At 39.4% G+C, this 26,907-nt stretch overlaps 1 protein-coding gene across 1 annotated transcript; it reads right to left on the bottom strand.

The window, feature by feature from the left end:
* Positions 1-2,156: 2,156 nt before the first annotated feature.
* On the bottom strand, positions 2,157-26,401 carry LOC311082024 (tripartite motif-containing protein 16-like protein). The gene is made up of 9 exons (XM_084112770.1): positions 26,061-26,401; positions 25,767-25,829; positions 25,488-25,550; positions 25,105-25,139; positions 14,562-14,657; positions 14,244-14,477; positions 11,885-12,041; positions 11,699-11,746; positions 2,157-3,091 (listed from the first exon to the last, which is right to left on the bottom strand). Exons 1-9 carry the CDS (start codon positions 26,317-26,319, stop codon positions 2,556-2,558), a joined length of 1,491 nt encoding a protein of 496 aa, XP_083968896.1. The 5' UTR covers positions 26,320-26,401; the 3' UTR covers positions 2,157-2,555.
* Positions 26,402-26,907: the final 506 nt, after the last annotated feature.

Here is a 26,907-nt window from a genome sequence, read left to right as displayed (position 1 = left end):
CAAAATATGATACATTCAAACGCGATCGATCGCACTCAAATATATAACATTATGGTTACCATATACATATCTACGTTTGAGCAGATATCCACAAACACAGTAACAGTAAACACGGGTCTAAATATTATAATATAATATTCCCCATATATCTAGCAACAGTTCAACTGCAACGTGACATTTATGCAACAATAACAAACTAATAGAATTTCTTACCTTACATCTTTCTTGTCTTCAAATCGCGTTCTTCTTCTTCTGAGGTAGCCTAAATCCAATGTAAGCTCAGACACATCTTTCAAACTCGACGAAAAGTGAAGTGAAGTGTTTTGTTGTTGAGGTAATGAGAGTCCGCGTTCCATGTGGAGATTTGCATGTGAATATCTTTTGCGCGAGTGGGCGTGGCCAAATTAACTGTAATGAGCAAGCGTTTGAGAAGCTGGACATCTTGTTGGTTTTATACAAATTACTTAAACAGAGAATATTTGTTTTCGTTTTGAATCCGATCATTTAAAAGTACACACTTAAATGTTTATAAAGGTGTATGGCTCATAAATGTGTGACAAGTATTCGCTGAGTTTTGTTTCAGTTTATAGACGTGCTCAAGAAAAAAAAGTTCACCGCGACGGAGAGGCAGAACGCACACCCTGTCTATTTTCTTTATTTTACAAAAGCACGTTTTGATTTGATTGTAAGTGGACACATACAAAAGTAAAAATATCACAGATTCTTTTTTTATATTTCTTTTTTCTGTATGACCATAAATGACTAAATTTAAGTTTAAGCTAAATTTAAGTTTATAGTGCTACAATGTGAAGAAAATCCTCAGAGGGTTAATAGACAAAAAAAAACATTTTTGATGTCAAGCACTGTGAACCACGAAGCATTGGTTGAAACTTGTGATAAGATTGTAGCTGGATTTGCCACTATAGCTGTTCCTTTAGGCATAACTTTGTTGAGACGCTGATAATCAATGAAAAAAAAACATTTACCGTACGCACTGGCAAACATGGAGAATTTGTAGTTGAACTGCTTCGCCGAACTGTTATTTGGTGGAAAGCATTCGTGAGAGTGCCGAAATTGCATTGCAATGATAAGATCTTTTCATACGCGATCAACAGACTGTCTGTCATCTGCTCAATGCTCATCACTGCAGCCTTTCATGTGATGGGAATAGATCATTATGATCAATACTTTTCACGATTCCTTAATCTCAATAGCTATAATAGTAAAAACTTAGTAAAAGTTTTAGAGAGAGTTCCACATGTAATACTAGCTATTTCATATGCAAACATGTCAGCCATTCACAGCAGTAGGCGTTTACGCTGAAGTCTCACAGCAGAGCTAAAATCAGGCTTGGAAAAATGCCTTTTATTTATAAAATTATGACAATTTTTGATGTTAAAATCATACTAACATTATAAGGGCACCCAAGGAAACATTTTAAAATAATAAAATGATCCAGTTTATGACCCCTTTAAAAAGATGTTGCAGTAAGAGTAAATGAAGAGTTGTTTGCTGCATTTCTGGCCTTGCCCAGTTCTGGCCGTCGCCCTTCCTCGCTCTCCCGGGTGAACCTCCTACACCATGGCCCTACTGGTGAGGTGGCACCCGACTTGGAAGGCCCAACTCAGAAGACATAGTGGGGTCTGAGTGTGTGGTGCAACAATTATCTGTTTCCACGGGTCGGCAAGAGGTGCGTGAGAAGGCTTACCTGGGTCCTCAAACCGCACCAGGCTGTCGGCTAACACAATGCTAAATCATAAGTCAGATTTATGTAAAATAATATTACGATGTCCAGCCATCGATTTAAATAGTACATTGGGTTTAATTTATCGTTTAATAAATCGTTTAATAAATAAATACATAGATCCGACTATTTTAAGATGAAATGCAAGGGTGTCGTTTTCAGATTTATCCACTCTGGGACCTGGTTTTAAAAAATGGTGGTTTCAGGCTCCCAAAATGCCTGATCCATTTGGACGAAACGCTGATACGATACATTTTTGTGATACAGCTAAACGCGTCTCTGTGTGGGAAAGGCCTACAATCAGCTAAAACGCCTTACAACTTCACTCAAGAACATTTATTTTTATCTAACTCAATAATAATGGAAACATATGTGTGTGTAAAAATATACATAGTGCTGCTCACAGACACATACAAATCAAGATACAACTTTATTAAATCAAACATGGCACACTTTTATAAACTTTATTCAGTGATTTAATAACGGATAAATATGATTGATGAAAAGGATATAAAGAAAATTATGTGGAGCATCTGAATCCACCCCTTCACCATCAACACGAATAAGGTTGAGAAATGCATACATACAGATTGTCACTCACCATGACACACACACACACACTGTTCTTACTGTCTATATGAGGATTTATTACACACATTTATTCTGACATTATATTTCAGTGACAGAAGTTCAGCTGTGTTATTAATGTAATGAAGTGACAATAAGAGACTCTAGAACATCTCACTGTCACTGATTTATCATGAGCTCAAAGCATTATGGGTAGAGTCTCTCATCAGTCTATTCTGATTCATCAACACAGTCTCACTGATGATCCATGTTCAACCCTAAACCCAGGATAGAGTGTGTCAGTGAATGTGGTCTGGACTGTGTGTATGAGGCTCAGTGTGTCAGAGACGCTGTAGAAGGACAGAGTTCCTGCACTGTGATCCACATACACTCCTACTCTACACACTCCTGTTCTCCTGATGAGCTTTACTGGGACTTCAGTCCATATGTTATTGTGTGTGAATGAGTAACTGGAGGAATAGCAGATCAAACTCCAGGACTGATCATTACCTCCAAACTCACACTCTTTACCCGATCCCTTCCTGCTGATGCTCTTATATGACACTGATATAAACACATAATCACCACTCCCCTCAATCTCCCAGTAACAGCGTCCACACACACTCTCTCTACACAACACCTGCTGCCACTCTTCAAATCTGTCTGGATGATCAGGATACGGCTGAAGCTCTTGGTAAGTGTTAGAAATGACTCTGTTCTTCTCAGACAGAAGGAGGCGTCTATTCGCTGTGTTCGGATCCAGAGTGAGCTGATTGAAATCTGATGGAGATCAAACTTATTAGAGAAAAATATTTTTTAATTTAGCTGAACATCAGTAACTCAGTACAGCTTGACAGATATCCTGTGAAAATCATTTATATAATCAATTTCAAAATTGTTCACTCATGTTTTATTTCACCTTCTATAGGAAGAACATGAACAGTTTTTTTCTTATTGTTTTTAAACCCGTTCACATCACCAGCAACAAAGTGATATGATCCCATTCACTTTGAATGAGAGCTGGTGACAGTGACATGAGCAACAGTGGCCATTACCAACAGGATGGAGGCGTGTTCAGCGATGCTATAAAATTGAGAAATGTTTAACTTTATGCTAATGAAGAGCAACTTTTAGGAGAGACAACCAATAGGAGTAAAGATATTGTCAGTGAAGCTCACACTTCGTCCACCTCAAGTGCAGGTGTAACGCTCACTTACAGCATTTATTGTAATTTGTAGTTGAAAAAGACAACTGCGTACCTGGTCGGACGCTAAGGGCATGCCAGTGTCCAGTGTCTGAAGCATGTGTGAAAACACTATATACCGTATACATACGGAAGTATAAGAGGTTACGTCTACAAGTCATGTACATGTAGTACATGTCTTCACTTTTTTGTCTTCAGGAGCCGTTTGTTTCAGCGTTAATTTTGACAGCAAATTTTGGTTTAGTTTTAGTTATAGTCTTTTGACTAAAATGCCATTTAGTTTTATTCATTTTAGTCATCTGAATTGTTTTAGTTTTAGTTGACTAGATCTACAGTAGATTTAGTCGACTAAAATCGAATGGGTTTAGTTGAATTGCAACGAATCAGTTAAGCTTCAACTAAGCTTAGTTCTAAGCTAAGTTCTGCTCAGCTACTGTTCAGACGCTCTTGCTTACTGCTCTAAGCTTTGCTCTAGCGCTTTCATATTTTTATATTTTATCTCCTTTTATCACCTAATTTTAACTTCAGCAAATCAGCACAGTGCTCAAACGACATAGCTTGGATTACTACAAAAAAGCAGAATTCTTTTATCCGACCAGCTTCCCACTGAAAGCCATCAGCTTACATTCCAGGGAAAGGAAAACACAACTGCCTACATTCATAAGGATAAGAGAGAACATTACTATTCTGGATCAAGAATCTACTTGCTGCACAAACTGCCACAGAATTTTACAAAGGATTGCAGTTCTTTGAAACACAGTTACTTGCGGGACCACCAAACCAGACGGAACACACAGCCGGTGAGTCCAATGAATCTAGTGCTCCTCGACAGGCCATACTGAGTGTAGAGAAACAACCTGTAACCGATCAACACACAAATCGATGGCACAAATAGGGAGCGAGACCCAAAGGCACTCGAGACATCAGATTGTCACGAGCCTCACATATTGCCGCAGTAGCATCCTCTACTCCAGATACGGCTCTGACAAGGATCGCAAACACTGGTCTCCTACCACCACCTATACATCTTGAGAACAGATTTGAAGTACTAATGATTGTAAATGAGGAATCCCCAAATGTGATGAATGTGATTGAACACAGACTGAATGGGCCAGTAGCTAACACTGATGCTAACTGGCGCTCAAGGTTAGTGAGGGACTCCATATCCTTGATAGTGGGGGACTCCATAATCAGAAACATTAGCAGCAGGGATACAACTACGTGCTGCCTTCCACAAGCAACAACTTCTGATATAAACAGGGAACTTCAGAACATTCTGATGAAACATAAGACTGCAAATCGACTCATCATTCATGTGGGGAAGAATGATATTCATAAAGAGCAGTCAGAACTCCTTAAGATGGATTTCAATTAAAGTAGTCACTATGTCTGATTTTGAAGAAATTGATGGCAACATTTTGGAAGAAACCATACAGCACCTTAAAACATCAACCTCCACCCTTGACACACTTCCCACATGTTTTTTCAAAAGTGTGTTACACTGTTTAGAAGCAGATCTTTAGAAAATCATAACATACTTCTTGACAGGCTGGAAAACTGGGTGGGGCTTTCTGGGATAGTCCTAAAATGGTTCAGGTCATACTTAGATGGGAGAGGTTATTATGTGAGTATAGGAGATCATAAGTCTGAGTGGACATCCATGACATGCGGAGTCCCTCAAGGCTCAATTCTTGTGCCACTCCTGTTCAACCTGTATATGCTCCCAATGAGCCAAATAATGAGAAAGAACCAAATTGCTTACCACAGCTATGCAGACGACACACAGCTCTACTTAGCCCTATCACCTAACGATTACAGCCCCATTGACTCCCTGTGCCAATGCATTGATGAAGTCAACAGTTGGATGTGCCAAAACTTTCTTCAGTTAAACAAAGACAAAACTGAAATCATTGCGTTTGGAAACAAAGATGAAGTTCTCAAGGTGAACGCATACCTTCACTCTAGGGGTCAAACAACTAAACACATCAAGTCAGGAATCTTGGTGTGACACTAGAGTCAGACCTTAGTTTCAGTAGTCATGTCAAAGCAATAACTAAATCAGCATATTATCATCTGAAAAATATTGCAAGAATTAGATGCTTTGTTTCCAGACAAGACTTAGAGAAACTTGTTCATGCTTTCATCACCAGCAGGGTGGATTATTGTAATGGACTTCTCACTGGCCTTCCCAAAAGACCATAAGACAGTGTCAGCTCATACAGAACGCTGAGCAGAACCAGAACATATGAGCACATCACACCAGTCCTCAGGTCTTTACACTGGCTCCCAGTTAAATTTAGGATTGATTTTAAAGTATTATTACTGGTATATAAATCATTCAATGGCCTAGGACCTCAATACATTGCAGATATGCTCACTGAATATAAACCCAACAGATCATTCAGATCACTAGGATCATATCAGCTAGAAATGCCAAGGGTTCACTCTAAGCATGGCGAGTCCGCTTTTAGCTATTATGCTGGAACCAGCTTCCAGAGGAGATCAGATGTGAACACAGGGTGAACTTCCGGGTGGAGTGGAGTTGAGGCCATCAGGCAGATTAGAGGCAGCTGGCCACTGTCTCCAGATTGAATAAATCCCACCCCTTTCTGATTGTTGTCGGGCTTGACTGCTTGTTTCCTCCAGGGGCCTGTATCATGAAGGTAGCTGAACAAACTCGGGGTTACAGGATTTGTTTTGAGTTGACAAAACCAAACCGATGCAATCAGGCTTTATTGGTACCATGATGCAGCTCATCAACTTTCTCTGTCAACTCAGGCTTTAATCCTCAAGCTATGATTACTCCACGCGCGCGTGCACATAAAAGAGTGATGTCGACACTGAACAACCAATCGCGGGTGGAGCGAGAGCGATATATTTTTCCGCGGAGGAGCAAGAGATAATCATTCAGAATTACGATGAATTTAAATATGTATTTCAAGCTCGAAACAATACGGTCTCTGCTGCCGAAGCAAGAGAAGACTGTTGGAGAAAGATTGCTGATTGTTAATGTGTAAGTTAAACAAATACGTTCTATATTTATGTAAAATTATGTATATAATATATGTATGTGTAGCCTATATGTGTAATATAGCCTAGCCTATTTTAATAATATATAAAAAATGTGCATGTATGTACTAAGATTAATATTCTTTTTTTTTTTTTTTGATGCAACCCCAACTCCAAATGTTCTTGGCAGCAGATAAAGACAAAATATAAAAAATATAATTCAAAGTGGTGAGTATTTACCACAACCTTTTATTATTTTTGTGAACATTTTATCACAAACACTTGTTTGCAGCAAACAGAAATAAAGAGTTAAATTCAGAAAACCAGAATACACTGGCGGAGGAGTTGGCTCTGAGTAGGCAATAAGGGACGGCCGATTATGGATGTGATTACAGGTGCTGTACAGTCTGACCCTGGTGCTGGCTCCTCTAAGCAAGTAACACTGGGTACATGTGCAATACATTACTACTTTTTTAAAGGAGTCATGACCTAGTATTACCTTGGATACCTACTGCTGTATTATAGTCTTTCAGGCCCTTCTAAAAAAGAAAAGTGGAAAAAAAATAAACACAGAGCTCCTCAGACCCTTATTTCTGAAGGCATTATTGTCTCGCGAGATCTGATGCGATATTTTGGCTGTCGTGGACAGTCATTTTAATAATGCAAATGAGGGGCGCGTTGATTGGTGGCAGGAAGGAGGGGGTTGACACCGCAGGTGACGCTTTAGCATATCATTACAAAATGACATCATGGCGCAAATTATGAATGAACCCGACCCGACCCGAAGTATGAGGCGCCGTTTAGGGCTTAAATCAAACTTCATTCACGCACACATATATGAAACACGCTTGCATACATACTAAGTAGTCACACATACATGTATATGAACTCTCCACGCACATACTCATATGAGACGCGAGCACACCCACACAAACTCGCGCACATACTCATATGAGACGCGAGCACACACACACACACACACACACACACACACACAAACTAGATGGCGCCTCATATATAAGCGTTAGGCAATCCATATACAATAGCCGAATTCATGATGATCTCAGTCATTTGTTGTTTGCAAAGTAACGTTAGCAGCCATTCCCCATGTTTACCTCGAAGCTAATACTCCCGCTAGCATACAATAGCCGCATTAGCAGTTAGCTGCTGTTTGTTACACAGAGTAGAGCAATAAAAACACATTCTTACTGTTTCAATTGCAGGCAAGTGTCTGATTGTTGAAAATGGCCCCTTTTTCCCGAGCTTCGATGCCAACTTCGCCTGATATTGCCTCAAATTTGTGAAGGATTCCGGCGTAAAATGTTTAGTTAGCACAGACACATAACGTTAAGCCAGTGGGAAGGGTTGTAGGAACCGCGTCATTAAAAATGAATTTAATCCACTGGTCCCTGACAGCTTGGTCCGTTCTTGGGAGAGAAAACACATTTACATGTTGATTCTGGCAGTCAACAACAGAGCAACTCAGTGTGCACTACGTTTCTGCTTCTTTCTCGACTGAATATGAGGGGAGGAGGGGCGCCAGGGCGCACTTCCTGTGGCAGGTCTGCGGTGTCCATATATGGTATATCCTGCCCCGTCATGACGTCAAGTCGGGGCTGAAATCAAAATCTCGTATTTGAGTGCGCGTGCACGCGCGCTGGTTTATGAACCCTGGGGTAAACGAACGCTTCACTTTTAAATATCGGCTTCCCGGCCAGTGTATAATCGTTAGGCAATCATAACATACATTGATTCTCGTGGAAAAGTGAAAATTGCAGGTCATGACTCCTTTAAAGTTTTAAATATGGCTGACTGTATGTTCTGCAGGGAAATACAGTGTCCCTGTTGAAGCCAGCACACACACACAGTCTCCCACACAGAGGTCAGTATGCAGCAGACAGAACACCAAACATAACCTGCTTTACAACAGTTATGCTTTACATTGGCCTATTTTTATTTATTAAGGTGGAGGAAATGAAGACACTGTCTGTGTGTTCTCAGACAGTTGCTGATGTGAATGCACTGGGCTTTTTATTATGGCAAACATTTGAATGTGTGGCATAAAAAAGGGACTGGCCCTTACACATCTCTTTTGTAGGATTTTTCACAACCTGCCCCAGAAACTGAGGCCTCCACCTCAATGGCCTTCAGAAGAAATGTGTAAGGACTTAAAACCCTTGACATAAATTACAGTCAGTCCTGTGTTTGTAGGAAGTCAAGGAACTTTTTGTGATTTGATGAGCCTCCAGAAAACTTGTAATGATCATGTTTGTGGTGGAATTATGTTTCAGGTGGAAACAGACTCAGTCAGGGCCCTGTACAAAAGGAGTCTTGAACTAGACTGCATACTAAAGGAGGCTTGAACTAGACTAAAGGAGCTGGACTGTGAGCTGAGGAGGCTCCAAAAAAAATTGGAGATCAAACAGCTGGATAAAACTGATCTCAGTATGTGAACCTATTTAAAGTGAACTTATTTAACTCTTTAGTATGAATATTTATTAATGCAACTTTCTCTTGCTCTCTTTCTCCCTCCCATCCCACAAAACCAATACAACAGTTTGAGGCCTATCTGCAGTTTCAGTGTGCTTTTATTAAGTGTAATATTGTATGGTGATTGCATCTACATCTGCACCAGCTGGGTGGTCAAGTGTGATCGGGTCAGTTTCATCGGGGAGAAGCCGGTTTTGTGTTGTTTCTCACTCTTTCTACTGGTGGCTATATTGTGCAGAATGGCCCATGCAGCCACTATCTGTGATGCCCGCTCTGGTGACTCTTAAGCGCCGAACACAGTTGAAATGTGCCTTTAGGATGCCAAAGGTCATCTCTATCTTCACTCTGGTTTTACTGAGGGCCACATTGAAGCGGTGCTGTGGCCCTGTCTGAGGGTCATGATAGAGGGTTATTGTGTAGGTTTTTCTATCTCAGTTAAAATTAACAGTGTTTTGTGCTGACACAACACAGACTCAGGGAAAATGTGTGAGTCAAGCACTGGAGCCAGGCCATTTGGCATCCAAACTTGTGATCATACGTTCATGACCACAAGTCGTCTGCAGATGAAATGTTGAGTAGATCATTGTTATATCTGTTAATGTTACTATTAATTTAAAGATTCATCTCACAGAATATAATCATCTCACATATTCACATCATCTCTACCTGAACATTAAGGCTGTAATAGGATTTCCTATTAACATAATCTGCCTCATGTTCCCCTAGAGCAGTGGAGATTGGAGCAATAGACTGCATACATGTTGCAATGACTCTAGGGAATCCTATCATAAGATTAACAGAATAATAATAAAGATTTAAAATAATTCTTAACATGTATTATATTGTATAGTACATTTGTGAAATTTGCTTTTTGAAAAAAATAAAAAAAATAATGTGTTCATGTGATGTCACCCTATCAATATATCTCACTGGCACTTTTATAAAAGCCCTCTTTTATGGATATTGTCGATAAATGTCCGGGAAACACTATTAATGAAACTATTCATGTACTCCTGCAGAGCGACCTTGCGAATGGTTTGACAAACCGTGTTTTCCCCTAGCTTCTGTGCGTCACCCACCGTGCAAGTATGTAACACTTGCAAAAAAAAAAAAAAAAAACACAAAAAAAATTCCAACGCAATATTTGCGGTACAGTAAGTGCATGAATTCGACGTGTTAAATTCTTTATGTGCCGCTCAAGAAGTTCGCAAAGATAAGACATTGCTTCCGCGGAAAATCTGTATCTTTCATACAAATAACTATCAGGAAAGGCAAGGGGATTTTGTCATGCTAAAAACTCTTTCTCTACGAAGTGCTCGTCTAACAATTTGCGCTGAGATGCCCACAGGCTTTGGAAGAAAAGGTGAAGTCATTGCAACGGACACGGGGAATAAGTTACGTCACCTATATGTTTCTTTGCTCTCAGCTGATTGGTCAAACTTCGGTCTGAGATCTTGAATCCAGAACATAACCTGCCCCGGAGCAGGTTAGCCGTGCAGCGTAAGATACCATGGCAACGAACACCGATTAAAGCCGAGCTACTTTCATAGTACCTAAAACCCAGGGTTGGCAGAAACTAAACTGAAACATAGCTGGCTAGCCACCTAATCCGGCATCATGGTATAGGCCCCTGGTCCCCAGCACAATGGCGTTTTCTTTGTTGTGTTTTGTTTGTTCAGTTAACCTGGCATTATGTTTTGACAGCCACATTTGTTAAGCTTTATAAAATGATTTGTTATATTTGTTCAGTTAAATTACTTTTTGTGAATAAACATCTTTTTCCAGTAATCCCTTGAGCGTGGTTTCCTCTATTTGTTGTGGCCTTTGAGCCGGGCCAACAATTTAAATATCTTCTTTTTGTTTGGGAAAATTTTTTGTTGATGTAAATTATTTGTCAACTAAATTAACACCGGTTTGTTTGTTAGCGTGTTTGAAGGCTGGATTATAGAAAAAATCCCTGGCAAGCGTTTCAGGAAGTGTTTGCCTCCGTGTCCTGGATATCTGACACCTGAGGGTACACATAACTTGTACATTATGTGCTTGGTTGAGGAGCATGCACGTTCAGTTCTCGAGGGAGCTGAATGTGCCCATTGTGAGAAGTTCACAGTGAGAGAGCTCCGGCTCGTGTTTGTCTCTAGGACTAGGCCCCGCTGTTGCCGAGGCAAGGCTGAGATCGCAGGCCTAACTCGTCGAGGAGTTTGAAAGAGGGATGGCTCTCTCTTGCTTCTCGCCTGCGGGCTCTAGCGATCTGCTGGAATAGGATGTACTGTCTCTCGAGTCTCTCCAGAAGAAAGAGCATTGCTGGCACTCTCCAGCCAAGAGGAAGTGGATGTGGTTGATGGAGGACAGTGTGTGTGCGAGTATGTCTACTGAGTCTTCTCAACCTGCCAGCCCCACATACGGGGAATTATTAGACGTCTTGGAAGTTTAGAGAGGCGAGGTCACAGATGGCAGCGTTCAGAAAGTACATCCCTTGCTGATCCAGATCCCCGCCTTAGGCCTGTCAATGTCTGAGGAGCGGAGGCAGGGCTCCTCCTCCATCAAGGAGGCAAGGCACAAGGAAAAATATTCTAAAGATATGTACACATGAGCGTCTACCCAATAACATTAGAATGACAGCACTAGGAATGCCCATGAGCGACTCATTGTGTGTTGGTGATGTGAATGTAACTTTAGTGACTTACTTTGTAAGAGGTCGTTTCTGGTCCTAGAAACAATGTTGGTGAATGTGACTGTGGAACAGACACGAACAGCGTGAATATCATGTTAAAAGATTCCTATGCATTTATTCCTAAGACATTTCTAATATGATGTTCTACATGATATGAGATGATGGAGGACTGAGAGCAGATGAATCTCCAGGACTTTACCTCTGTCTGAGATCTTTTTGATCTCCTCTTTGCAGAAATCCTCCAGTTTCTCTCCCAGCTGACAGACAGATTCTCTCAGGCCATCAAAAGAGAAGAGAGAAGTAAATGGGATGTTGGGTACAGTAGATTCAGGAGGTGCTGAGAGAGACTGGAAACTCTACAGAAAACAGAAATCGAATCTCATCACCTCCACACTGAATGATGAACTTTATACTTACACATAAATATCCATGTAACAAGACATTCATGGCCGTATGCAGGATTTTAATTAATACAAGGTCCAATATCTGAGCTTGCTAGGGGGATTCAGAAGCATGTACCCCTAGCAAGATGTTTGTAGGGCAAAAATGGGATTACAATTTTGCATATAGGTTTGGAGTGTAAATGATAACAGGGGTTCTGGGGTTCATTAAATTTATACACAATATGCACACTTATACATTTTTAATCTTATGCCTGTTAATGTTTCTGTCAGGATCCTGTCACCTAGTCTGTCATATTTAGGGTTTTATGACAAGATCCTGATACTAATTTCCTAGTCCTTGTTTATGTTCGGTTAGTGCACAGCTTCAGGAATTTTCCCTAAACCTCCCTGTCCTTTATCGAATTGGAGCATGAGGTCTGCTTCATGTAGACCTATTTCTCCACTCTCCTTGCCTTCCAAGTCTGTGACAGTGGCTACGTTTACATGAAACCAAATAATCCATTAGTAATCAGATTGAAGGCTCAATCGGACTGAAAAGCCTTCATGTAAACACCTTAATCGATCCGATTGTGCTCTATCGGAATTAAATTTCTATTGGATTGAAAGGGGTGGTTTATTCCTTTTCTAATCCCATCAAAAGAAGAACATGTAAACACTTATTCGGATTTAAAAACCTAAACTGAAAGGACTGCACATGTGCAATGACCTAAAAATAGCGTAATGATGAATGGTTGCTGAACGAGTTGTTATTCCTGTTAAATAAGGGGCCGTTCAAATATCGATTTATTTTTTTTTTGCACCTGCAAATTTGTTATTTCAAATGTAGGCGCGCTCGTTTTTCCAGGCATGCCTTTGCCGCGGCGAGATGAAAATATCTCAACTTTTCAGAATGCTGCAAACTCATGAGGCTATAAGAACATTGAGTTACAGTACAGGTCATGGTCATATAGAGGTTTTCCAAGACGGGTTCTACTCGGAACAAGTCTCGCAAGGGGCAATCAAAGACATTGTGCTGTGCTTGTGCTGTGCATCAGGTGCAGAAGCTGGCTTCAAAAAACAGACGAATGAGTGCTGCCAGCATTGCTTTAGAGGTTGCAGAAGTGGAAGGTCAGCTTGTCAGTGCTCAGACCATACGCCACACAATGCAACGTCCCACCAGTCCTTGTTTCAGACTCTCATCCACAGACGACTGGTTTTGGGCATTTTTACTGCATGCCGTGAAAAATATAAGCAGCACGGCACAACGGTTCATATGCTCATTGTCTCCAAATGATGACCAGAAATGGATAAATATTAAGTCTGCTGTTAAAACAAATAAAGAACCAATGTAGGAGAATGGTTATTATGGGCAAAGAGCAGGAAACTCGATATATTCGTGCAGTGTGCGCATGTAAAAAAATCTATCCTGATTTGAAGCTTGTGACATATAAACGCGCACATCAACCCGATCACGTTTAGCGTTCATGTAAACAATACGTTTGGATTCATCAATCGGAATGAATTCAGTCCGATTGAAACAAAAGTTGTGCATGTAAACGTAGCCAGTTTGAAGATCACCTGACTAAATTTTGGTGAACATTACTCAAAATTTGTATTTAAAAAAAATGATTTAATTAAAAAGTTAGTAGGAAATAGGTTCCACCAAGCTCATTGATTTTCCATGATGTAAGACAGGGGTTCTCAACTTTGGCAGTAAAGGTCCACTTTCCTGCAGAGTTTAGCTCCAAACCTTGATCAAACCCACCTACATGTAACTTCATAGTAATCCTGTAGACTTGATTAGCTTGTTCAGTTTAAAGTGTTGGTGACCCTACATTTATTTTCCACAAGAAATAACTCCGAAAACTGTTTCCTAAGACAGGGAATTTCTATGCTGTTCCTGGATTCCCTCAACAGTATGCATTTTGCATGTCTCCTTAATCAAACACACCTGCTTCAGGTCATCAGCTCATTAATAGAGGCTCCAAGACCAGAAATTGGTGTTTTAGACAAAGGAGACATACAAAATGTGCAGGTTGGAGAAGATTTCCAGACATAAAGATGCTGTCTCTTCAGCTGATTCTAGTTAACTGCTCTTTCTGCTTTTGTGAAATATTTCTCATTAAGGCTCCTGTCATAGCAGGATCTTACTCTAGTCCACTAGATCTCTGTTACCTGCAGGAAATGGATGTGATCCTGTGTGTGTGAAAGCTGCTCCAGCTCAGTGTTTCTCCTCCTCAGATCATTGATCTCCTGCTCCATTTGCTTCAGTCCTCCTTCAGCTCGACTCAGCGCAGACTGTTCCTGATCTCTGATCCGCTGTGTCACCTCAGAGCGGCTTCTCTCAATGGAACAGAGGACCTCAGCAAATATCCTCTCACTTTCCTCCACTGCTGTCTGTGCAGAGCGCTGTTAAGACACACATCACAATCACACAGTGGGCTTCAGTGGGAATGAAACAGGATAGTCCTAACCAAGACTTCTCAAACTCACCTTATAAGTCTCCACAGCCTCTTTCAACTGCTGAATGTCTTTCTCTCTCTGCTGGATTCTCTTCTGGAATGACCTCTGCGTTACCTTCAAATCGAACTGGATGACAATCCAAACGGTCCGTGTAGGTTTTGATTTAGCATTGAAAGGAGAAACATGAAATAATGGCAACTTTTATTCATTTTTCATTTTTTCTACCACCAAAAAAATGAATGAAAAACAAGAATTCTATTTGATTTTTTGTTTTTAGGTTCGGGGATAGAAAATGGAAAAATAGCTTGAATATCCAATTTCCATATGTTAGATAAAATGGCCCTTTCCATTGATTGGTCAGCAAATTATCAGCATGTTACATCATCAGTTCTGTCAGGACCACTATCGTCAAATACTATTGACAATAAGCATACCGTTTGGATTGGCGGTATGGTTCTGTTCTAGGCAATAACTCCCTGCACATCCATGCAGCCTAGCATGGATGAGAGCAGGGAGAGCAGCAATAACCCCCTAAAACAAAACCACATGCTGATATCCACAAACACAAACTGACAACGAAAATCTGGATGCATTTTTTTTTTTAAATGCAGTTACCCGAGTGAGCTAAGACACCTGAAATATCTGAAAATGTTGCCAACAATTCAGGAAAGACTTAAGAAAATAAGTGGATTATTCATGTATAGCTAAAGAGGTGTAGATGGCTAAGCCAGAATAAAGGCTATAATGGCTGAATTCAAACAAAAGAATAATGATAAAAGAATAATGAAGATTAAGTTTCATCGCGGCAGAGGTGTGAAAGATCCTTCGATTGGCATCAATAAGCATGAATGGGCCAGTTCTCTTCGCCAGACATTAGTCAAAGACTGTAAATGGGTGTTTACAGGGCAATAAAATATTTGATTAGCATCTTATCAGCCTTCTCTAAAAAAAAAACGGTAACACTTTATTTTGATAGTCCGTTCGTTGAGACTTTACTAGTTATTAGTAGCCATTCAGTAGCTTGTCAACAGTGCATCAGTTGACATTCAACAACACTGTTTCAACAGACAAGTAACATACGTTCAACTGACTGCCTATAGACTATAAGGTACAATTCAAGTGTTAATCTACAGATTTTACAAAAAAGTGCCTGTTGACTGTCAATATTATTTTGCAACAGGTTATTAACCAATTGGCGACTAACTTTCAATTGTCAACTAACTTTCTGTAGATTGAGTACCAACAACTCAAGATCAATCTGTCAGTTAAATGTCAACAGTCATGTCAGCATATGAAGTATATGATACTGTATATCCTACTCAAGGGGTCTCATGTGCATCAAATTTATGATTATTTTAGCTGATTTAAAACTGTTTTTAAAAATGTTTTAACCATTTGTAGATAATCTGTTGATAGTCAACTAAAGATTAGATCTGTTGCTTGTCAACAAATAAATTGTTTATGATCAGTAGACTATTAATAGACATTATCCACTAAGTGTTAGTAGATACATTTTAGGACTATCTAATTAAAGTGAAAAACAGTTTATATCAGTAGAAAGTCTATAACCTATCAACAGATTGAAAACATACTTTTTTTGTACGTTTGGATAGATGCTGAAACGTATGATACAGACATGTCTGCAACGTAGAATTATTACGAATTCACAGCTACAAAACGTTTACGCATCATAAAGATATCTGTATCATTTCCCTTATACTGTTTTATAGATAAATGTAAGTTCCCTTAACCCTACTCCCAAACCTAAATATAAATTACTCATTAGAATATAAAAAGAATAAAACACTTTATGGACAGAGATGTGTAGGGAAATGCCAGTTTTATTAATAGCATTAAAATATATTTTGAGCCACTAACATTAATCCTACTCCTGCCCCTAAACCTACCCATAACCATTTCTTAAAACTATGCAGGCTAAAATTATGAAGAAAAACAACAGATGTGTAATCATAATAATTTATTGCGAAAATGTAAATCGGTACCAAAAGTCGCTCAAATGACGATGTGTTGCAGTCCTCTCTGGCAGTATATAATAGTTTTGTATAAGGGACAGAGCAGAATTTAAGTTATTAATCCATGAAAATGTTAACCCAGCTTCCCTCTGCGTGAAGACGGCGCGCGCGCTTCTGCATTTCAGGGCGCTTTCACACTTGGTTCGATTGCCTGTTCCGAACCCGAGTTCGATTGCTCCCCCCTCCCCCTGCCCCCGATGGACAATGTTCACATTATATTATTTCTATCCGAACCGCAGTACGCTTGCGTCATCAGGCTGCAGCTGGCGTAATGGCGTTGCTTGGTAACCGCGAAAGAAAAGGCGGCCAAATGGATAGACTTGCTCGGTTGACATTTTTTGTTCTTTTTTTTTTAACCTTTGGTTTTGTTTTCAACATAGACATACAGAAACACACTTGCGTCTGTCTGCCGCAAAAATTCTGAAAACGTTTCAAAGACAGCGGGCTGTCCGCCGAAGACACATTGTACGTCATCAATAGCGGTTCACTTCCGCGGTTTGGTTCGATTGCGTTCATATCAGCCGCGAACCGTACCCGAGTTCACATGAACCGTACCCCAGACCACCTTTTTAAGCGGACTCGAGTGCGGTTCGCGGGTGCGCACCCGAGTTCGGAATACAGCGTTCACATCATCCAAACGAACCGAACTCTGACGTCATCCGAACCCGGGTGCGCACTAAAAGTGCTAGTGTGAAAGCACCCTCAATGTTGTTTGAACTGAAACACGGCCTGCTGCAATCTGTGACGAAGCAGGCGAGAGCGAATGAGCGTTTGATATCACTGCCGTAAAACATGTCGTAACGCTACTTGAGGGCGCAATTTTTGAATTTAAATTCATCGAGCGCGGGATTTGACGGTCGCTGCTGAGAATGGAGATGGAGATCGCTGGATGTGGATGAAGGGCTGAATTTGGATCTGTTTCTTTCTTGCTTGCGTATGGATTATAAAGATTTGGATTACATCTAACGTTAAGTTAGCTAATAAAAAATATGTATTTTGTTAATTTATATTGTGTTTTGGTGTATTATGGTTCTATAGGAGAAAACGCCTTTTGTGTCTCACCGTAACGTTAAATAAACTAAATGTTACAAAATGGTTAAACGATTAAAGAAGGTATTGTTAAGGGTTTAAACTATAGTCTTGTCTGTTCATCCTCCGAAGCGAGTTTGCAGCAGGAACAGAGATTATTTCTTAAATGAGTAACTGTTATAACGTTAAACTGCATAATAAATGTGATTTTCTGTAAAACTTACTGTCATGAAAGGCTAAATGTATTCATTAATAATTATTTTTATTTGTTGTTTATAACTGTTGGCCTCGGCATTTGAAATGATGTAGACTATTGAGATTTTTCTCATTTGGAATGCTCAATATAATTTTTTTTCACATAATCAGATGGTTCAGATGTGATCGTGATATCCTAGTAAATAATGGGTTGTATTATTATTATTATTATTATTTTATTATTATTTAATAAAAGTTTTTTTTTTCTCTGATGTGCTGGCCATAGTGTTTGTTCTACTTCAGTCAGGTTAGGTAACTTATGCAATCTGTTGATAGGTTATAGCCTAGACTTTCTACTGATATCAACTGTCTTTCACTTTAATTAGATAGTCCTAAAATATATCTACTAACACTTAGTGGATAATGTCTATTAATAGTCAACTGATCATAAACAATATATTAATCTGTTGATAGGTTATAGACTTTCTACTGATATAAACTCTTTTTCACTTTAATTAGATAGTCCTAAAATATATCTACTAACGCTTAGTTGAGAATGTCTATTAATAGTCTACTGATCATAAACAATTTCTTTGTTGACAAGCAACAAATAAGCAACTACATGTAATCTTTAGTTGACTATCAACAGATTATCTACAAATGGTTAATTTTTGAAAAACAGTTTTAAATCAGCTAAAATAATCATTAAGTTGATGCATATGAGACCCCTTGAGTAGGATATACAGTATCATATACTTCATATGCTGACATGACTGTTGACTTTTAACTGACAGATTGATCTTGAGTTGTTGGTACTCAAACTACAGAAAGTTAGTTGACAATTGAAAGTTAGTCGCCAATTGGTTAATAACCTGTTGCAAAATAACATTGACAGTCAACAGGCACTTTTTTGTAAAATCTGTAGATTAACACTTGAATTGTACCTTGTAGTCTATAGGCAGTCAGTTGAACGTATGTTACTTGTCTGTTGAAACAGTGTTGTTGAATGTCAACTGATGCACTGTTGACAAGCTACTGAATGGCTACTAATAACTAGTATAGTCTCAACGAACGGACTATCAAAATAAAGTGTTACCAAAAAAACTCCCCGACATACTCTTACTAAAATCTTCACAGCAAGGATAATTTTAGAGATATCATCTTTAAATCTATCAGCAGATTTAAAATGAAGCCTGCCCTCACTTGTGGCTACACTTTAGTTGTGGTTATAAGTTGTTATACTACATTCACATAATATTTTTATACATTTAATATATATATATTCTTAATATTTTTTGTTTTATGTTTGAGCTTATATATCTAAATTTTAATAACGGTATGATTTATTCTGAGTCTTGAACTGTAAAATTCCAAGGGTTGGCTTTCTAAATATATGTTGGTTATGTGTCTATTCAGAATGAATGAATACGTGCAACCATGTTACGTTGAATAGGTTTAAACGTGATATGACAAGACTGAGATGAATCAGTAAACGGTACTCTAATTGACACCTGAATCTGTCTATTTAATCCATTAGAAATGTCAAGGACATGGTACAGTAATTGTACAAAATTGTACAGTAATGTCAGGTGACATTTCATTTTTGAGGGGAGAGTGTGGTAACTATAGCGGCTATGGTGACAATTTGTAAACCTCCCTTTAAAAGGAAGTACAGATGCATGTTTTGCTGTGTTATTAGGGGCCAAGCACTGAAAGTGCGTAGGCACCTATTGAAATCGTTGGCGTTCTTCTTCTTATTATTCCGTTGTTTATTCTTCTTCAACTCTGGGAGTCTATGGCAGCCCATAGAACTGGTTGCAGGAAAGTTATGAAATTTGGCACACTGATTGACAGTCTGAACAGTCCCATTAGCAAATTTGAGTCTCTAACTCAATTCCAATAGCGCCACCAACTGTCCAAAGTTTAACTCCTGTTTCTGCTAGTAAATTTTGAAACATAAGGGCTAGAAACTAAATTCCTTTCCCCTCTGATTACTTGGCTCAAGATGATTACCATCATGAATTTTTTTTTTAAAAACCTACTTTTTCGAACTCGTCCTAGCCATCTGCTCCGATTTTCACGAAAATTTAACCAGATAATCTTCAGACCATGCCAATTCGTCAAACCGTTCTTGAATACCGCGTAAACTAATTTTATGTAGCGCTTACGAAAACAGACTTAAGGCTGTATCTACGTAACGCTTTATCGTATTCAGACCAAATTTGGTACGTCATCACAAGCATGACTTAAGGCGACATGCACCTACTGGTCTCAAGATATAAAAAAGGCTATTTTTGCTTATAACTTCTGAACAGGTTGTCTAAAAATCATAAAAGTGGTCTTGTTAGATTCATGGCGCCATGCCAAGTCGACTGATATCCAGTTGTCCCATATCGGCCATTTTAGGCATTGACCATTTTGAATTTTGTCCCAAAATGTTTTATTTTATTAACGCATTGTTACGAAACTTGGTATGGGTCATTAGTACAATGCCCTGAAGGAGCCTGAGAAGTTTCGAACCAGTGCCACCTAGTGGTAAAATTACACTTTTAAAAATACTTATAACTGTTTTCACGGGAGTCATCTCCTTAGGTTCCTGAATCCTTGCCGAGTCCAACAATACAAAACATGCTAAGTTTGGAAACATAGTTTGTTGGCTATACGCTAATACCCAAATATCAAGTGGCATAAAAATGCAAACAAATTCAGGTGTGGGTCATTTTTTATGTGTTTATACATATAAATGTCTATAACTTCAAAATAAAATTAGATATTTTCACCAAAATTGACACGCATATGTATGGGCTCACCGTTAGGACACATAATAAAAATAGTGGGATTGTGCCTCTTGTTGGCGCTATAATAGAACAAAACATGAAATTGCCATTGACTTCAATACAGTATTGTGATTTAAAATTGTAAACTTTATGAACGCATTAGCGTATCATTATGAAACTCTGTATGAGTCATCAGCACCATGCCTTGAAGGTACTCAAAACATTTTGGGGCAGCGCCACCTTGTGGTAAAAAAGTGATAATTAAATTTCCAAAAATTCTAATAGCTCTTGAATAAATTTGCCTATTGTAATGACACTGGTCTTAATAGATTCCCTGGGTTATGCCGAAAACATAGATATCAATTTTGCTATAGTCAGCCAAACTTCCTGTCCGCCATCTTGATTTTCTTTAAAGGGGTCATATAATGCCATTTTTGTACAAGCTAATATGATTCTTTAGGGTCTAAATTAAAAGTTTGTAATATACTTTAATTAAAAATTCTCATTAGTATTGTAAGAAAACTCATTTTACCTGGTCAAAAACAGCTGTTTTCATCACGCCGTTTCAGTGCCTGGTTCTTTAAATGATAATGAGCTTGCTCACCACGCCCTCTGTTCTGTGCTCACACCGTTTCAAAAACAATAACACCATATCCATAACGCGTTTTTTATTATAAACATGGGATTATGAATTATATTGAGATCGTCGTACATAGAAAACATGCCGTAATGTACCCTGAGTGTAAAAATAGCCGCATTCATCGTGAAGCGTGCAGCAAGCGATTTGCAAAGATTAATATAAAGATTGATAAAATGTTACACTCACTCACTTCTTCTGGAGGTGCGTCAGGAACACGAATAGTTGGTACAGATCCTTTTTTCAGGAGCAGCTTCTTAGTAAAACCAGCTTTATAACGTACTGACCCTCGTTTATAAAGCAGCCTGGTGAAATGATTCGCGCAAACATGAAAGCATTGACGTTGATCATGATTCATGGGGAATTCCCTTCGAAAACAAACTCAGCCACTGCGTCTTCATCGGATCGGATTTAGGAACATCAGAATGACTGCTGTGTTCGTTATTACACCCAAGAAACACCACAATCGCTTAGACGCCATTCTACTCCAGCATATCAACAAAGGCGGACTACTATGACGAAGGCTGTCACAGCTCGCTCAGGGCGGGTCTTGTGTTGAAACACGGCTGTCACTCAACAATTGCGGGAGGGGCGTTGGATATTGTGACGTCATAATATCGAACGGCTTGATTTCAGAGATGGTCAAACATATAAGGAGATTAAAACAAAACCACTGGATGGATTTTTATCATGATAGGATGGTTGTGTACAGGCACTGCCAACAGACATTTCAGTGCAATCAACTTGTAAAAGTGCATGTACCATTATATGACCCCTTTAAAACCTACTTTTTTCTAACTCCTCCTAGACCGTTTGTCCAAATTTCAGCAAAACGAATTGTATCATCTCCAGACCGTGCAGACTAAAAGTTATGGATTTTTTGATGATAGACGAAACCATTTTCGTATACTGCAGCATCAAAGTTGAGGCATGCTGCCAAATTGACTATTCAGGCTGCATCCCTGCAATGCCTTCACATATTGACACCAAACTTTGTATGTGTCATTGTCACCTCACTCTGAACGCACCACATCAGTTATGTAACTGCGCCACCTATTGGTCGAAAGTGGTAATCCATTAAATCATATTTTTCTTTACTGTTTAAATGATTTTTCAGCCATTTTGCGTAAGATCCTCTTTAAAAGTCTTTAATTGCTCTTGTTGCAGTTGGTCTGACGTTCCCAGCCATGTTGGCATGTCTTATTGTCTGCTTAACGCTTGGCCCAGATGATTGCGGCTTTCAGCTATATTTTTATTTACAACTGTTCATTGGCATTAATTTAAAGACATTGTAAGTAAATGCATTAATTCAAAGACATTGTGAATAAATGTATAGCACTATCAGGCGCAGGTATGACAGCTAGAGAAAGTTTGCCGGGGTCCGAGAAGACGACAAGTGAGCAAGTGAGAGAAATGCGCCATGCTGTGTGTGGCGTGCCAGTGTTCAGGATGAGAGTGGATGATGTGTGATCTCTCAGCCTTACATTCTGGGGTCAATTGCTCAGAATATCCAGTATCCATGTACACAGCGAGCTGCCTAGGCCCAGTTTGTACAGTTTTTTTGGGGAATGACCATAGACACAGCGACCCCATAGACTTCAAGGGAGACCAGTGAAGTCAATTAGAAGCACTCACTTCCTTATGGCTGAGCGACTGCGCAGCCTTAAACTGAGCTTGACGACGTAGATGTGACGTGAGCAACCCGTCTGTCTTCTAGTATCTGTGCCAAGAGAAATCTGAATCATTCCCTTCCGAAACTTGCAGAGACGGAGAGTGTGAGTAGGAGCTGTCCATGAGCTATAGGAGCAGGAGCAACTTTATGACTCTCTATGGGCTTCTCCCTTGACTTTATCAGACTTTATGCCTCCACGTCCCCCCGATTGACTGCGAGCTTCTCCTCCTGTCTACAAGGTAATTTCTCTACTGTGCGACAGAGAGTCGAGTGGTTATGTTAGTGGCTAATCGTTAGCCTATTTTTACAAAAATAGGGCCCATAGTGTAATGGAGCCTTTTATACATTGTCGTGTCTCTTTAGAAATAAACAATGGACTAATGGAGTCTTTAAACGCCTCAGATGTAAAGTTATTCGCTGTCAAAATGACACCAAAATAAATGGGAGTCAATGGGATACTAACAGCAGGTGAGGGCTTGATAGCCAATGGATGCCCCCATGGAAGGTATGCTTTCCGGGTGCTGGATTATTGCAAAATAATGAAAAGTGTAACATGATGAAGCTAGGCGTTTTGTTTTATCAAGGTGATGGGGACGCAGTGCCATCGCAGGTGGGGTGCAAGGCCCTGTGCGAACTTGAAATGCGAGGCCCTGCTTTTTGATGTGGATGCTCAATTGCGCATGAATAACAGTCACACTGACGGACGTAGCTGTTCTAGTTCTATTGCACGCATAATCTCGCTGCAATACGTTTTTATCAAGTAGAATAATACAGCATAATCATGCACATAGTCTCAGAGTCAGCTATGACTTTTGGCTATTTATTTCAGAGGGAAAAAAATCAAATGTGCAGCGAGGGGCTTTACATCAAGTCAGCTCGAGAATTTTCATGTGAATACATACATAGATCCGCCTCTCGCCTATCGTGTCAAAGGTTCTCGGTTCTAGTCCGCCCTCGTATAGTATTTTTTTTTTATCGTATAGTTTTTTCCCTCATAAAAAACGATTATGTTCATCAGTGGTTGTATATCAAGAGGGGACACATTTGTGTGCATTATGTTTGGTGATTTCACCAGAACGAATAGTGTATCCGCAACGGATTGAAGCGCGCGTCCGAGTGAAGTTAGTGCGGTGTGTGCGCGAGCCACACGAGAAAATACTGTATCCGCGCCACTGATTGCAACGAGCACTTTGATCACTTGATTTACAAAACATTTCAGCGCTAGATCGTCTCTTATTTAAAAAACGAACGAAATGAATGCTCTGCCAGTTAACTGGAGATGTTTTATTTGTAGAATTGTTATATTCGTGTCGCGAGATGTTTTAAAAAGTGGTGGGGACAAAAAAAAAAATGTAAAAAAAACAAAACAGGAGGATTGCGAGGCCCCCTAGTGGCGCGAGGCCCTGTGCGGTTGCACAGTTCGCACAGTCTATGCGACAGCTCTGTGGGGACGTTTACATGTTTGCATGGTTGATTACCATATGAATAGTCTGCGCTGCACGTATGATAATGAGCTCAGACAGGAACGACTGTAGGCTACCTCTTGGTACCTCATACGGTTTACATAATCAGAAAATGATGTAGACATTTCAAGATTTCTATAGACACTTTTCTCATGTCTGTGAGGCAAGTTTTCGGACGGAGAAGTCTTGTTGTGCTCTATAGAGATGTATATAGGAAAGAAATATATGCAACAGCCAAAGAGTATAAAGAGAAACTTTATAGTAACTAATTTGCAGAGCAGTATACACCTGATGCACTCTTATTCTGCGTGATGGAAAAGACAGTATTCAGAAGACTTTTCAATGAGTTGAAAAGGAATGTTTCAGGGCCGCCCACTCATTCCAAACAAATAAACAAAGTGACTTCAAGCCCGAGGTCCGGTCAATAGTAAAAGCATAATCTTTTTTATTTGAATTTTTTTACTTAAAAAAAAAAAAAAACCTAGCTTAATTTTCATTTTTCCATTTCTTAAAACAGAAAAAAACCTTCTCATTTCTCTTTATTTCTAGTAGAAAATCAAATGACCAGAAGGCACACCCCATATACATTTAAAGTACTAACACAATCATCACTGAGTGGTAAATGATCTAGCATAGAAACAGAAAATAGGTTCAAACCACAAATTTAAATGATATTATAAATGAACAGCGTCAGGATTTTTATCTTCATTGACAATTTTTAAGGGTTAGTTCATCCAAAAATGTAAATTCTGTTATCATTTACTCACCCTCATGTCGTCCCAATCTTGGACGGTTTTCTTGTCTATTGTTTCATGAGACAAAAACAACGAGGTGTTATATGTGATTTGGGTTCTGTATACATGAGCTGATCAATGGTTTTATTTGAGACTGAATAATTATTTAAATTTTGCTCTGTTCATCATACAATGTGATTATAATCACTTCAGAAGACTTGGCTTAAACTACTGGATTACTTTTACATGTAAACAATTGTGTTATATTTATATTGTGTCAGTCTTATCATTGTTTTGTCCTGTAATTGCTGCTTGCAATTATACTTTCTCTTGCACCTACACAGTAGTCCATATGACTGAAATAAGAATAAACCCAAATTTGTGGTTTCTCTGTACAGACAGCAATCAGTATTTACCCTCTATCGGTTTTGAACTGGCTCCAACAGGAGCAGGATCCTCAAAACTGCCCTCAGCCTGAGCTGTGTGAGAGAGAAAGAGATCAGAATGAAAATACAGTGACATTAAACCACACAAACACATCAGCAATGCAAAGAGGAACGTTTAGGCTAAAAGCCAGTAGTTATTTATTTATCCAGTAGTCAGTTATTTAGTTATTTAGCCAGTAGTCATTCTATAACCCAGGATAGAGCAGCTGAGTTTGGGTTTTCTCTGAACAGACAGCGATCAGTATTTACCCCCTATCGGTTTTGGTTCGGCTCCAACAAGTGCAGGATCCTCAAAACTGCCCTCAGCCTGAGCTGTGTGACAGAGAATGATAATACAGTGACATTAAACCACACAAACACATCAGCAATGCAAAGAGGAAAGTTTAAGTCAACAGTTAATTTATTATGTGAAACACCAATAACAGAAAAGTATTATATTTGATACATGAAAAAGGCTTTATATTAAAAAAAAAAACTTATTTAATTCAACTTTTTATTTGAAATGGCACATTTAACAACTTTGTTTTAACTGTAACCTGTTACCTTGCTTGTGTTTGTTCTCTAACTGTTCAGCCACATGGTTCTGGTTCATCTTCCTCAGGATCTCCACCATGATCTTCACAGCTTCTTCTGGTCCAAAACGCTTCATCATCAGATCCACCGTGTCAGGGGTGTCTGCCTTATCCAGAGCAGCACTTGAAACACAGTAATGGTTCTTGAAACGCCATTTAAACCTCTTCAGTTCATCTGGGTCTAGATCATCCAGAGCAGCCAGAAGATTTTCTGAAACGGACGCCATCATCCTTCACTGATTCACTTCTGCAGGACAAGTAGGAAAAGAGCTGATCAGTCATCTGATGTGTGTTAAACGACTTACTTTGAAAGCTTTTCTGAAAAACAACAGGAAAACAAGTTAAACCGGCTAACCTGCCCCGGGTCAGGTTATGTTCTCGAACTGAAACTGGACTAAGCAGCTGTGAGCAAAGTGACACTTGTCTGACGCAATAAAGAAGTCCCTAAGTTTCTCTGGATCCAAATTAAAGGTCACATCACCTGTGTCCCAGTTCAGGGGCTGCATCCTTCAAATGTGGCCTACTGCGCAGGACAGAGCGAGTGGATCCTTCGCAGCTTAGCCTATCCCGCTACACCGACGGCAGGATTATCATCAAAGAAAATGGCGTGTGATTGTTCTTCTGTGGCGGCGGATGAATACACTAAAAAAAAATATTATTTACTCAAATAGCCAACAAAACAGGTGTTAAAAGCCAGGGCCCGTATTCATAAAGAATCTTAATGCAAAGAGTAGCTCCTAGTGACAAAATTCTAAGAAAATTCTTAGAAATGTGGGCGTTTACTCTTAAAATTAAAGAAAAAATCCTAGTAAAGAAAA

Source organism: Abramis brama, assembly GCF_963993115.1.
Source record: "Abramis brama genome assembly, chromosome: 4".
NCBI classification, from domain to species: domain Eukaryota; kingdom Metazoa; phylum Chordata; class Actinopteri; order Cypriniformes; family Leuciscidae; genus Abramis; species Abramis brama.
This window is presented reverse-complemented; position numbering and strand designations above follow the sequence as displayed.

What these genes read in the sequence shown, in the direction of transcription:
- LOC311082024 (XM_084112770.1), bottom strand. Translation starts at nt 26,319, where the DNA reads ATGATGGCGTCCGTTTCAGAAAATCTTCTGGCTGCTCTGGATGATCTA. An exon ending in AAGATTGGGACGACATGAGG is followed by an intron (nt 14,658 to 25,104) that starts GTGAGTAAATGA and finishes ATTGTCATCCAG; the next exon opens with TTCGATTTGAAGGTAACGCA. An exon ending in AGGCTGTGGAGACTTATAAG is followed by an intron (nt 14,478 to 14,561) that starts GTGAGTTTGAGA and finishes GTGTCTTAACAG; the next exon opens with CGCTCTGCACAGACAGCAGT.